Raw genomic sequence first — 12,122 nt, 5'->3', positions numbered from 1 at the left:
AGGGGGGGGGGAGTCATGAAAGGTATGATTTCTAAGAGTGTCCATAGAAGACCCACTAAGGATGAAAGGTGGAAGATTTGGTATTGCTTTTTGTTCTTGGCCATTTCCTTCTCTAGTGGATGGTGATGGTGATGAGGAAGAACCCTTGGGGTCTGCCTTACACTTCAGCATCAAAAATCCAAATGATTACAATCACAAAAACCAATAAGAGGAAAAATGAAACTAACAAAGTGCTTGCTTGCCTTGCATGTGAATAGCACTTGCACAGGAAGACAAAAGGCTCCCCATGTTTTTCCCTACGGGTCTATTAATTGGATTTGAATGCTGTCACTGTTCTTTCATATGATCCATTCATTTTCCTTCACTTTTCCATTGCTTTTCCAACCATCCATTTCTTCAACTCTTCTTGAAAATACATATCCTTTCTCCGCATTTAATTTTCCTTTTGTATTTTTTTGGTGGTTCAAGTGTGTTGCATTGCATAATACTGGTTCCACATATTCTGCGTAACAATTGTGGTGTCCTTCACATATCTTGTGTTCCCTTCCTCCTCTGTTGCCCATATGCAGCTGCAGCTGACTCTGCAGACAAGACAGTGATCCCATAAAATGAAGGGCTAGAAATTATTTCTTGAGTTGCATGGTAGGGCTCAAAGCCAGTCAAAGATAGCTGGCTGCTCTTGCTATTAATATACTATGTAATTCTTTCAGCCACTCAATCCCTCTTGTTGGATCTTCAAGATACATTGTATCCTTCTTCCTTGCGACCTTCTCTTGACTTCGAACACGGCTCAAGGTTATAAAACTGAGCTATGAGTTTTCAATTGGGGCAGTACAAGATGGAAAAAAAAAAAAAAAAAACCGGGACAAGAATCCAAATGATTAACGCAAAGCCAATTTAACCTGCCTTCATAAGAGGTAATCTGATATCTCACGCAGCTATTTTTCAAAGCAAAAAAGGTCACCTTAAGCAAATGACTCGACACGCAAGGGGCTTTATTAGAATGGTAGATACAACCCACGCTCTCATCTAGTCAAAGGTTAAAAAGTCCTCCCTGCCTGTTTCTGCTCACAGACCTGATAACTTGCAACACTTCAACATTCAAAAATATATTTCTAAAAATTCTGGATTTAAAGGGAAGGAATGGCTAAGGTTTGTTTTCAGGAAAAAAAAAATTGGTGTATAAATTGCATAAGAATCAAGAATTGTTAATGGTTCCTATATTTAAATTACCTTGTCACTGAGTTGAAAAACAAACAAAAGCTTAGATTCCCAATAAAACAATGAAGGAAGCTGATACGATTTACATCGGCCTCTAAAGTTAAGGGAAAAAATTCCAATTTCACCGTCAATTTTCAATTTTAACCTGCTCTGCAGAAAAAAGGAACATCCATCAGTTGCTGCACCAAGGAGGAAATCAACATCAATCAGGTTTCAACCATTGGCTCAGGGCCAGATGGCTCTGTCTGAGATCTGTTTGATTGACGAACGGAGTTGAACAAGATGTCCTTGATAACCTAGTCATAAAAAGGCAAGAACAAAAAATGAAATTCTCCTAAATAATAAAACTTTTCAAATTTAGGAAGGCATCTAAAAATTGGATTGGCCAGTTACCTGCGACATTAGGCCATGAACTTGCTCCACAGTTATCTTAGCACTATCACGAGTAATTTTAGCAAGTTGAGATTCTTCCTGCAAATTTGAAAATCCCAAATAAAACTACCACCAAAGAGACTAGAGACCATAAATTATATAAAAAAAGAATAGAAGTGCAGGATGCAAAAGTACTGAATAGAACAATAGGAAATGCATGAGGAGGGAAAAAAAAAAATGTAAGCATGCATGGGACATTGCTAGCACCTATTAGGAAACTAGGGTCCTATGATGAACATTGAAGACAAAATCTGAGAAAAGAATTATCTTCTAGTTCTAGCCCATACAACATAAAATCAGTATCTGTACACTGCCTTTCCCCGAACAAATAATTCCAACAAGAGGAAGAGTTGGACAGCATCTCAGGCCAAGTATATTTTCATAACGTTTCCTTGGGTGTGGAATTTCATGCAAAATTTTCAGGTACATGACATGTTACAGAGGCACTTCTCCACACCATAGGATATCAACATGACTGATGCAGGCTAATGCCCTGATATTAAGGACCAAACATTTTCCCAGGACAGAAACGAAAATAAAAAAGTTATGTGACCAAAAGAAGATGTGATACCCACAATGGTACAGTTTAAAGCAGGTCCAAAACATTTACATGATGCAACGATGGTTAACACATTTAGAGGCTGTCTTACAGTTCGATGAATGCCTTTTTTCAACAATGCTTGCGTCAGTTTCATCATTGCAATAAAACTAAAGCAAACCTATTAGTTGAATGCATCAATTGCACATTTTTAGGCACCCATTATGTCACTTTTCACGTATAGTTATCTATGCAAAAGACCAAACATTTAGCAGAATACACAGAGGAAGCCCTATTCCTCTTATAGACATAATGGGGAAATAGTCTTTAGATGTCCCATCAGATAAAAAAACCTATCCTTTAGTATTGCATGCCATACAGCAATGAAGTACCAAATATAATGCACAATAGTAAAGTGGAATTATTCTGTGGTTGACAGAGACGTTAATTTTTGGTGCGAAAGAGCTTAGATCAGCAGAGTTAACAGTTATACTTCTGAATTAACATAGATATATAACTCTACTGATGGAAACGATACTCACATCTTTCTTTCTTTGAGGAGTCATTAATGGTCCCAATCGAGAATGTGCCAATTGATTCTCAGCATGCTCCAGCTTCTCAGCTGCATGACAAATGGATGATTATTGCCTCTTGATAGAACAAAAAAAACCCTAGTCTTTTCATCTCATATATAAGCTACTGATACTCATAGACCTTAAGTACCCTGGTCTTTCAACTATTTACAGCTACACTCAATTTTAACCATGAATCCAAACTAGAAGAAAATTGCATATAAGAAAAATAAAACAATAATTTTGAAATTACCTAAATCAGAAATTTGTCCTGCAACATAGTCTCCATTACCCAAGAGAGGTGAAGATGAAAGCGTATTCACCCAGTATTTGTTCCACAAAAGATCCAAGAGGTGACAATCAAGAGAAGACTTGAAATATGTGATGTCCAAAGAATAATACTGCAAAACAAAGTAGCATTAGTCAACAATGGAATACTATGAAACCTCAGGGGCAAGCAGTCTAGGTTAATATAATAACCTGTTTGCAATGGACTCCAAAGTCTTCAATCTTATTAAGAGGAATAGTTTGATATTCAGAAACAGGATCATCTGGAGGTTTGTATCCTTCTGGATATGTCCTGAATGCCCCAATCTCTACTTTCCCAGCTGAGACAGTTCTTGTTGGATCAATAACAACTGCCAAAAATGGCTCCTGAAATTGCTGGTTAAGCATTTGGGTTGAAACATCAATACCCGAAAGCCAGCATCCATAGCCAGGATGTGAATGATACCACCCAATAACATTCTCCAAACGTCCAGCCTGCATAAACACCACTTCTTCTTCTTTTTGTCAATAAAAGGGGGCAAAAGCCTTAATAAATAGGGAAACATGGAAATAAATGAATTACAAATTACAAATTATAAATAATGCTTCTATCCATCTTTAAGAAATATTTTAAGGAGTCAGTTTATGTGTCAATACAGAATATGGAACCTTGTGTGCTACTGTTCAGGATTTAAATCCTACTCTTAAAAAATAAGAACAAGTAGTCAAGTTACAACGTAGATCAAATTAGAGGTGATTCAAGCATAACAGAAAAACTATTCACGTCTAGTGTTCCCTTGCAACAAAAAGATGCAAAAGACAAACTCCTAGGACCACTTGAATATCCCTTAAAATAAAAACAGCAATTATCAGACATTAAGGTTTCATACATAAAGCCACAATGTGTGTGTACAGAATGTGTCTAACAATCAGATTGGGGCTACCAACTATTTCTAAATGGTGTCTTCACGGAATTCCTTTCAGCTAGTTTGCTTGGCAAGTATAAATTAGGAGTTCCACACACTTACGAGACATAAAGCTAAAAATTTGCCATTTCAAACATATAAAACGTAGAAATTTCTATATTTAGGGAACAAATTATTAGGTTAATTAAGCTCTGAATCAGGGTTTAAGAAACTTTCTTTTCTAACTCTAACTATAAATTCAAGGTTTCAATTCATTCTAATAAATTTGAGAATTGCAACAACGCAACTATTCGCTACACTTGAAAACCCAGGGTCTATATTTTACTCAAAATCACAAAATTTCACCAATGCAGGCGTTCTCTACTCATAAAAAACCATAACAAAACAAATTCCTAAACCCCAAAAAACCTCTAAATAATATAAAAAGTAAGAAAGTTTATATCTTGGGACTAATCCTCGGTTCAATTAAGCTCCGGATTAGGGTTCAAAACACTTACTTTTCTAACTCAAATTACAAATTTAGGGTTCTACTCCTTTTAACAAATCACAAAATCCTAACAATGCAACCATTCTCCACACACACAACCACCACAGCAATACAAACCCCCAAAACCCTAATTACTCAAAAAACCCAATAATGTTTTTCCTCTTTTTGAAAGAGAAAAGGATAACAAAGGAATCCAAAACCCTAATAACCTCAAAAGGCAATGAACTTCCTAATTAAAAACCCCCCAAAAGCAATCACATAAAAAACAAACCTGTTTATTAGTCTGAGAATAATCAACCATATACTCATAAGCATCAGCTTGAGCATTAACTCTCGTCTCAGTCCCTTCAACAGGAAGAGCAAAGGCATCCATAACAATTATAGAATCCCCATCAGTTTTCCCTTGCATTAATCCCATAACTTCAATAGTCCCACCTGATCGAGCATGCACAACCATCTTCAGCAACGCAAGTGCAGATATCTTCACTCTCCTAAAATAATTCGGATCATTAGACCACGGTTTTTCTTTCTGGAACTTCGCTTGTGCTGCTTCATCGTAGTAAAAAATCGCGTCCAATGAAGAACAAGAAGGAGTGTCTTTTGTTGTCGGGGTTGCTGTGTCGATAGGTATTATGTTGTTTTCGAGTTCCCAGGTCTTTTGGGCTATGGAAGAAGAAGGGTAGGGATCCATGGTGTTTTCGCGAGAGATGAGGGAAGGTTTATGTAGCAGAAGCAGGGAGTGTGGGGGTTAAGGTAACTCTAGAGTGAACTGTAATGTAGTTCTTATAGTTTAACCAAAGTTATTAATCAATCCACATTTTTATTTTTGTTTACAATTTAGTCCTTTTTTGGATTTCAAATTTCTACTCCGAAGGAAACTTATCTAAAACTTCCTATAAGCCAATCAAGGTGGGGGTAAAGTTTAATTTTGTCAGGTATTCTTTTAAAATTCTATAGAGTTTGGCAAATATATTTTTGTAAAAAAACGAAGTTTTAATTAATTTTATGGTATTTAAATAAGATGAGTTTTGGACCGCGTGATGAACCAAATCAAGTTTTATAATCATGATTTTTTTTGTGTGGTTAAAACATTATTTCTTTAAAAAATATCAAACCAGATTTTTAACAATAAAGTCCAACAAGTTTAATTGATTTTCATCCAATCTTATATAAAACTTGAGTGTAATCAAATAATTCTCGTACAATTCTATATAAAACTAAACTAGAATTAAGTTCTGAATCAATCAGTAAATTACTAAGTTAACTTGTCGAGTTATATCAGGTTTTATAAAACCCCGATCATATGATTGTAAACCCAGGCAGGTCCCTCATAAAATCTCTTAGAAGTTGAAAATTTACAGAACCATGGAATGATTTTATCAACCTTGGATTGAAACTTGTAAAAAGTTGTGGTTAAAACTAGGCTGCAAGCCAAAAGGGTTGTGTACTTCGCCTAAAAAGAAATACCGGTGAGATGTTCTATGATCTGTATATAACCTTCGATGCCTAGAAAAGAATCATTTAATAAAAAAAAAGAACAAAATTTCATCAGAGGGAAAATAGCTGCCTGTTCACTAAATTCAACACAAACCAAAGATTATACCAAAAAAAAGAAGACAAAACAAATTAATTTCACTACAGCTTGCAAATCTTGTGCAAAAACAGAGACAATTCCTCACCCTGGACTGACATCAATACCTAAATTTAACAGCTACTAAACACCCGATTGAAGGGGGGAAACCAGCTTAGTTAATGTTAAACTAGGAGCTATATGAATCTCGCTAAACTTTAATATAGCCCTGTCGTGGCACAATCCTCCCTTTCTAGTCTAGTTTACAGTTAATTTTACACTAGAGTACAAGGACATGATTTAGGATTATTTACCCCGTCCCCTGCCTCTCTTGTTGTATCTGCTGCTCACGCTTCTTCCTTGCTGCTTCTCACTGACACCAGCTGTCCTGGACGACCCCAAGCCGCGTTTTGGATTTCGTTGAGCCCGAGCCCGAGCCCGCAGCGATCCTTCTTGGTGCATGCTAGAGCTGTCTTGTGAGTCAGTAGCAACACTATCATTTTCATTTACATTTGGCACTTCCATGGAAGCCTCACTCAGTAGCTTGCAGGTTTCCTCGGCAGGAGCAGTTCTTGTCATCTTGTCATGATCTGGACCAACTGGATTGTGCTCTTCACCAGACAGCATAGGCTTTTGTTCTCTTTCCTGTGCCTCAGGCAAACTTAAAGAGAAGAAAACGGTATTAACAAAAAGTACAGTAAGCAATTAGCAGTAAAAAAAATACAACCGCAGCCATGATTTTCACCTGGATGCTGAACAAGGGAAGCCGTTGACAGTAACAGAATCGCCTCTTCCAGCAACTTCCTTGGATGCTGAAAAATTTACTTCAAGTAACATTGAATCTGGGATTGCATCTAGAGAGGATCAGCTTGAGAAAAGGTACTACTTATTGACAAACAACAGTCCATCCAAGAAACAAATAACACAATAGAATGTTAGGGCCATAGTTTAACGGAAAGAACTTTAGAACAGGGCATTCTGCAAAACCATGTTTCCATATTTATTCAGCTCCAAGTATACTCCCAAATTCTAATTCATGGATTTAGACACAATGAAATCGATGCATATGTCTCATATTAATATCCTAACCACTCTGTCATAAATCTAAATAGAAGCAGCTTTTAGCCTGGCAACTGAGAAACAAATAGACTAAAATCCTCCATACGTGGTCAAGTAATAAACCACACATTGTCCATAAAATGTTTCTACTGCGATGTTACCAGATTTAAAACTCTTCCCTTGTACAGTTCGTTCCATTCTAGAGCTCAAAGGGTGGCTAGTCTCCTCAATGTCTTTGGGGCCATTGGTGATGGCAGCATCAGCACTATGACATATAGAGAGATGCGGAAATCATAAGAAAGGACAACAGACCTCTTCATAGCCCATAGGATTTTAGAAAATCAGGGAAAGGGGAAGCTAACTTTTGTTTTACTATCACTTCTTCTGGGAGCTGCTGTTGTTCATGGCTTGATATCCCTTCAGAGCCATCCCGCAATCCTAAATTAATTGGTTTCAATTTGTCAGGAAAGAGTAATCACCAGAGAATAAAAGGGAGAGAGAGAAAAAACTCAGTGGTTATGGAAAAAGCACCTGCCATTCCCTCAGTGGTCGGTGTTGATCCCAGACCCTTCATGAACATATTAGTAAATCATCAGACATGATTAATTTAGTTCTAATAATAGAAGTTTCAATTTATTTTCTAATAAAACTTAAAAGGAAGGAAAGAAGAATAAGATGCAAGGTTTCCATAACTGAACTGCTTTAGCTATAGGGAATGGTAAAAACAATTTTTGTGATTCCTATGAGCTATTCACGGTAATATTAATAGATATACCAAATGAGCAAGAAAAACTTTTTACTGAATTCCCAATCCCGCATCCAAGTTACCTGACTTTTTTCAGGAACAGAAGTAGCAGCATTAGGTGAAAAATCATCATTCTGCAACCTAACTTGTGCCATCTGAGTATCTGAAAATGAAGAAAATGAGATTTCATTCCCCCCCCTCTCTTTGGATAAAAAGACTTCAACCAAGTAGGTTTTATTTCATAAATAATCCACATGTTATAGCACTGGTGACCGTGGCTACAATTCACATAATTTCCCTCAGGCAGGTAAAAAAACACACCTGTGAAGCCAGAATTATTTGCTGCACTTCCCCACTTCAAAGGTACATCTATTAATTGTGTGAAGTTGGAAAGTTTATTTTTAGCACCACTAAATTCTCCAGCCCCCAATACACTAGGGCTTCCTTTATAAGCTGAAGCTAATGCAGACCAATCCATTTTGGAAGATGGTCGAGTCCTCAGCATCTCTTCAGTTGCCCTGGATCTCACTTTACGTAGTTCCTCCTGGATATTCCAGGAACCAGTGACCAGGAAACCCCTGCTCAACTGCATTCAAGTTTCATCATATCACAATAAATTAAGCTGTACAGAGCAATAACCTTGAGAAAATTAGCAAACATTGCATAAAGCACATCATTTTCATGTTTCTTCCCAGTGCCCTCAGAGGCCATCACATGATTTAAAGGTAAGAGAGTTGAAGAGTTATGAGAGATGCCACTTCTATCAAAAGTGCACAAGAGTAGGACTACCACAAAATTCTCCCCTCCAGTACCCCATCATGACCACAATAGGGTCAAAACTGAGTAACGGCCTTCATCTTATCCTGTCCTTTCTTCCACATACAAAAATTAAATTCTAATAATACATCTTATGAGTTCCTTGCTCAATTTCTTTCCAATGAATTCAAAAAAGTTAATCAATCTGTTCAAATTCAAACAGAACTAGCATTTGTCAAGAATTTCACTTTATAGCCAGAAAAATAAGCGCGTGATTCTCAAGAAACTCTCATTCCTTTTCTGATCCTGACTTAACTACTCATGGATGTGTGCTTTATCACCCTGAAATAAATATGACTATCTAATAAAACCAGGGCAGGATCATTAAATTGCATTTCTAAGTCAAAGTGGAAACAAAACACCCTTTGAAGTTCACAAGATCATTTTTTACTATCAAACTCCAAGACCCTTTCACTACAACAAAAGCAATAAAAGGGTCTATAACTATACAAATAAATGGAGAAGAGTAAAAGAGACTTCCATACAGCACCTTTGATTGGGACAATGACCTGCCACTGACTGAAAATGGTGTTGATTCCACGAAAAGCTCTTTTCCCATTGATGGTGGTGATTGCAATTGGATGTGGTCTGTGGAAGGAGATGCCCAAGGTGGACGCTCTCGCATGTAAGTTTTGGCCAAATCCACCGGTGAACCCGTTTCTCCTTCAGTAGCCTGTTCAATAAAAATCAATAGCAAAAAGGTGGGGTGCACCAATTAGCTCACAGCAGTTGCTGAATAAAACAAGTGTGTTAAGGTACTTGCACAATTTAGTTCCTTGGTCTAGTGAAAACAGAATCTACAAAAAGAAGAATAATAAAAAAAATCAATGCATGGACATTGACAATAATTGGTCAAAGGAGGATAGCAAGTCAACTTATTATGAGAGCCTGTACATTTCAATGAGCAATAATGGACACGTTCACAGAAAACGAATTACAAGGACAAGGGAACTGCCATTGCATGGAATAATCTAAAATCATCATGACCCGTTGTAAAATATGATTAAATACAAAGCCACGTCACTATAATCTAAAGAAGCAACTATTGTAGTTATCATAAATTCCTTATACTATGATTAAATAAAAATAAAAGGATTACTAACATGTGGAGCAGTGTTCAAAATGCAGGTTCCATACTCCACTGACTTTGAATTGGACCCCAATTTCTTTCCCTCAAACCATTTTTTGGCCTCTGTAACAGCTGTATTGCAGATATCAGGTGTATCAACATCTGAAACAGGGCTAAACCAATCAGCAAGATATACCACTAGGCATATGAATTTCTAAGTACTTTGAATGTGAAAAATCCAAAATAACAATACCATTGCCAACTGTCTTCTCCAGAGTCTTACTTGGCCTCCCATCTTTTGTGCTCCCAGTGATGGGAGAATCTACAACTCTCGATTTAATAATATGTGTTAGTCTGTCGCATTCTTCCCTGGTCATTGTGAAAAGAAAATAATTCAGAATTTGTAATCAAACCAAGGCTGAATATATAAAGAAAGAATAATCTCCAGCAATGTTAGCGGTAGGCAAAAGAATTTAAAATTTTCAGCAAGGCTTCACAAATTAAATAAACCATGATAGTTATTACCAATGTATTGTTTTGAATTTGAACTATTACTTGAACCTTATATCTCAATAACTAAGTTAAATGCTTGGAGTAGATAGTTCAAGAATCAAGGTGAATTAACACAAATGCAACAAAAGCAGTCATATATAAAAGTCCAGAACAGATGGTTCCAATGCATTGATGACAAGAAACGGCTGAACTACAGCATAGCTGAGCAGACAATGGCACCCCCAAGAGTTTGACAAATTTTATTTTAGTCATGAAAACATTTAATTTTTTTTTTAATCTACCCTTGAATTTAAGGCTTATTTCACAGAAAACATACACCGCCCCCCTCCCAAAAGAAATTACCTATTGTTCTATAGCTATCACTCATTTATTTTATTTTCAAATGCACCCTAGTATGTTTTACACTGGAACCCTCATACCTAAAATCCTAGTTCCGGGTCCTAATGACATGGACTCAAGAAAAAGCAATGTAAATGTGCATGCGAGATGTTTCTAAAGAAACAATGTAAGAGATTCCCAATTACCTCGAGAACGTTTCCTGCATTAGAAGCTGTGCAATTACGCGCAATGTCGCAGTCTTCCACTCCACAGCAGGGAGATCTTTCTTCGAGTGATTAACAATTTCAGTTGTCTGATTCTCCTAATTTCCACACGCACAAAAAAAAAATCAATCACCACAAATCTCACGCTCTTAAATGCCAAGAAAATAAGCTTAATTTAAATCACAAAACACTCAAAAATCAAATTATACATCTGCAATGTATCTAAAATCCCTCATTCAAGTTAAAAGGGACACAAAAAACTACCTTTTCATCACTTTGAGAAGAACCATTGCCGTCATTGACATCTTCCATTTCACCCTCTACAGAAAGCCACGAGCCAGAAATTTCATAATTTGAAAATTAACATTTCTAAACGAATTTGATTAAAAACTAATAACCAAATCAAATTTGCAATACCGGAAGTAGAGCCGGAATCGCCTTCTTCTTCTTCGTCGACATCGGAGGAGGAGGAGGAGGAAGCGGAGGATTCAGAGCCGAAGACGGTGGATAAGACTTTTCCGGCACCGGTAGCAATTATACGAGAAGGAGATAGAATGAAACGAGAAAGCCAATTAGGGTTTTGAGGAGTGGAAATAGGGGAAAGGCGAGGAGCAGGCCGGTCGTATGGAGTGGGACGGGTAGTGGTTCGCCTGGGTCGAACAATTTTTCCACCTGATTTGAACTCAGTGAGTCGATTCGGAGGCCGAGAAATGGCGGACATCGTGACTCAGTGTTTGAAATTGGAAAATTTTCAGGTAGGGAGAGAGAGGGAGCAGTTATCCGGGGGTGGATGGATCTCGTTAAAGGGAGAAGAGGAATGTTGTTGGTGGTGGGGTGCTTTACAAATGTAAGAGTTTGATGGGTTAAAATTATAATTATTAAACCCCACTCGAATTAATCTGGTTTAAGACCCGGCTGATGCCATGTCACAAGATTGGATCTTATAGTTTAATTGTTATTTTTAAATAAAAACATGAATACAGTGAAACTAATTAATTAGAACTTAGAAGATAAACAAATTGTGTTTCTTTATCAAATAAAATAAGTTATTTCTTGTATATTAAATATTAAAAGAAATTATTAAATGATTCCTAATAAACTCGACATAGCCTAGTAATTTTTTTTAGATTATTGCATATTTTTATAATTATAAAACTTGATTTGATGGTAAATTTAATTTGAGATGAGATTAAGAAGAGGATTAATTAATCTAGGTTATTTTACTTAAAAATAAACTAATTGTTTTTAAAAAATATTATTTTGAATTCTGATTTTTTCACTAACATAACTTATGCAAGGGTGGATGACCTATTAATCTAATGTGCTGGGTATTGCAATCAAGGATATTTTTAATTAATAGATATT

The 12,122-nt window shown here is 36.6% G+C and overlaps 2 protein-coding genes across 3 annotated transcripts; both read right to left on the bottom strand.

The window, feature by feature from the left end:
- Positions 1-1,153: 1,153 nt before the first annotated feature.
- LOC105130508 (COP9 signalosome complex subunit 5b-like) lies at positions 1,154-5,201 on the bottom strand. The gene is made up of 6 exons (XM_011033057.1): positions 4,715-5,201; positions 3,244-3,525; positions 3,017-3,164; positions 2,734-2,813; positions 1,615-1,692; positions 1,154-1,517 (listed from the first exon to the last, which is right to left on the bottom strand). The coding sequence occupies exons 1-6, from the start codon at positions 5,132-5,134 to the stop codon at positions 1,428-1,430; spliced, it is 1,098 nt and encodes a 365-aa protein (XP_011031359.1). The 5' UTR covers positions 5,135-5,201; the 3' UTR covers positions 1,154-1,427.
- A 792-nt stretch (positions 5,202-5,993) lies between these two features.
- Positions 5,994-11,613, bottom strand: LOC105130507 (flocculation protein). 2 transcript variants are annotated; one of them, XM_011033055.1, is made up of 13 exons: positions 11,175-11,613; positions 11,022-11,077; positions 10,740-10,855; positions 9,956-10,071; positions 9,737-9,864; positions 9,124-9,306; positions 8,139-8,403; positions 7,901-7,980; positions 7,604-7,640; positions 7,435-7,510; positions 7,234-7,337; positions 6,759-6,855; positions 5,994-6,674 (listed from the first exon to the last, which is right to left on the bottom strand). In XM_011033055.1, exons 1-13 carry the CDS (start codon positions 11,476-11,478, stop codon positions 6,320-6,322), a joined length of 1,917 nt encoding a protein of 638 aa, XP_011031357.1. In that variant the 5' UTR covers positions 11,479-11,613; the 3' UTR covers positions 5,994-6,319. The 2 variants fall into 2 exon arrangements, with proteins under 2 accessions (XP_011031357.1, XP_011031358.1); XM_011033056.1 differs by having other exon boundaries at positions 7,252-7,337.
- Positions 11,614-12,122: the final 509 nt, after the last annotated feature.

This window comes from Populus euphratica, unplaced genomic scaffold (genome assembly GCF_000495115.2).
Source record: "Populus euphratica unplaced genomic scaffold, PopEup_1.0 scaffold21.1, whole genome shotgun sequence".
NCBI classification, from domain to species: domain Eukaryota; kingdom Viridiplantae; phylum Streptophyta; class Magnoliopsida; order Malpighiales; family Salicaceae; genus Populus; species Populus euphratica.
This window is presented reverse-complemented; position numbering and strand designations above follow the sequence as displayed.

Bases quoted from the DNA above. Each gene is read 5' to 3' on its own strand.
- LOC105130508 (XM_011033057.1), bottom strand. From the start codon at position 5,134: ATGGATCCCTACCCTTCTTCTTCCATAGCCCAAAAGACCTGGGAACTC. The intron at 3,526-4,714 runs GTTTGTTTTTTA...GTGTTTATGCAG, and splicing joins ATTCTCAGACTAATAAACAG to GCTGGACGTTTGGAGAATGT. The intron at 1,518-1,614 runs GTAACTGGCCAA...TTTTATGACTAG, and splicing joins TTCATGGCCTAATGTCGCAG to GTTATCAAGGACATCTTGTT.
- LOC105130507 (XM_011033055.1), bottom strand. From the start codon at position 11,478: ATGTCCGCCATTTCTCGGCCTCCGAATCGACTCACTGAGTTCAAATCA. The intron at 9,865-9,955 runs GTATTGTTATTT...GCCCTGTTTCAG, and splicing joins GGAGAAGACAGTTGGCAATG to ATGTTGATACACCTGATATC. The intron at 7,641-7,900 runs GTAACTTGGATG...ATGTTCATGAAG, and splicing joins CTGTTCCTGAAAAAAGTCAG to GGTCTGGGATCAACACCGAC.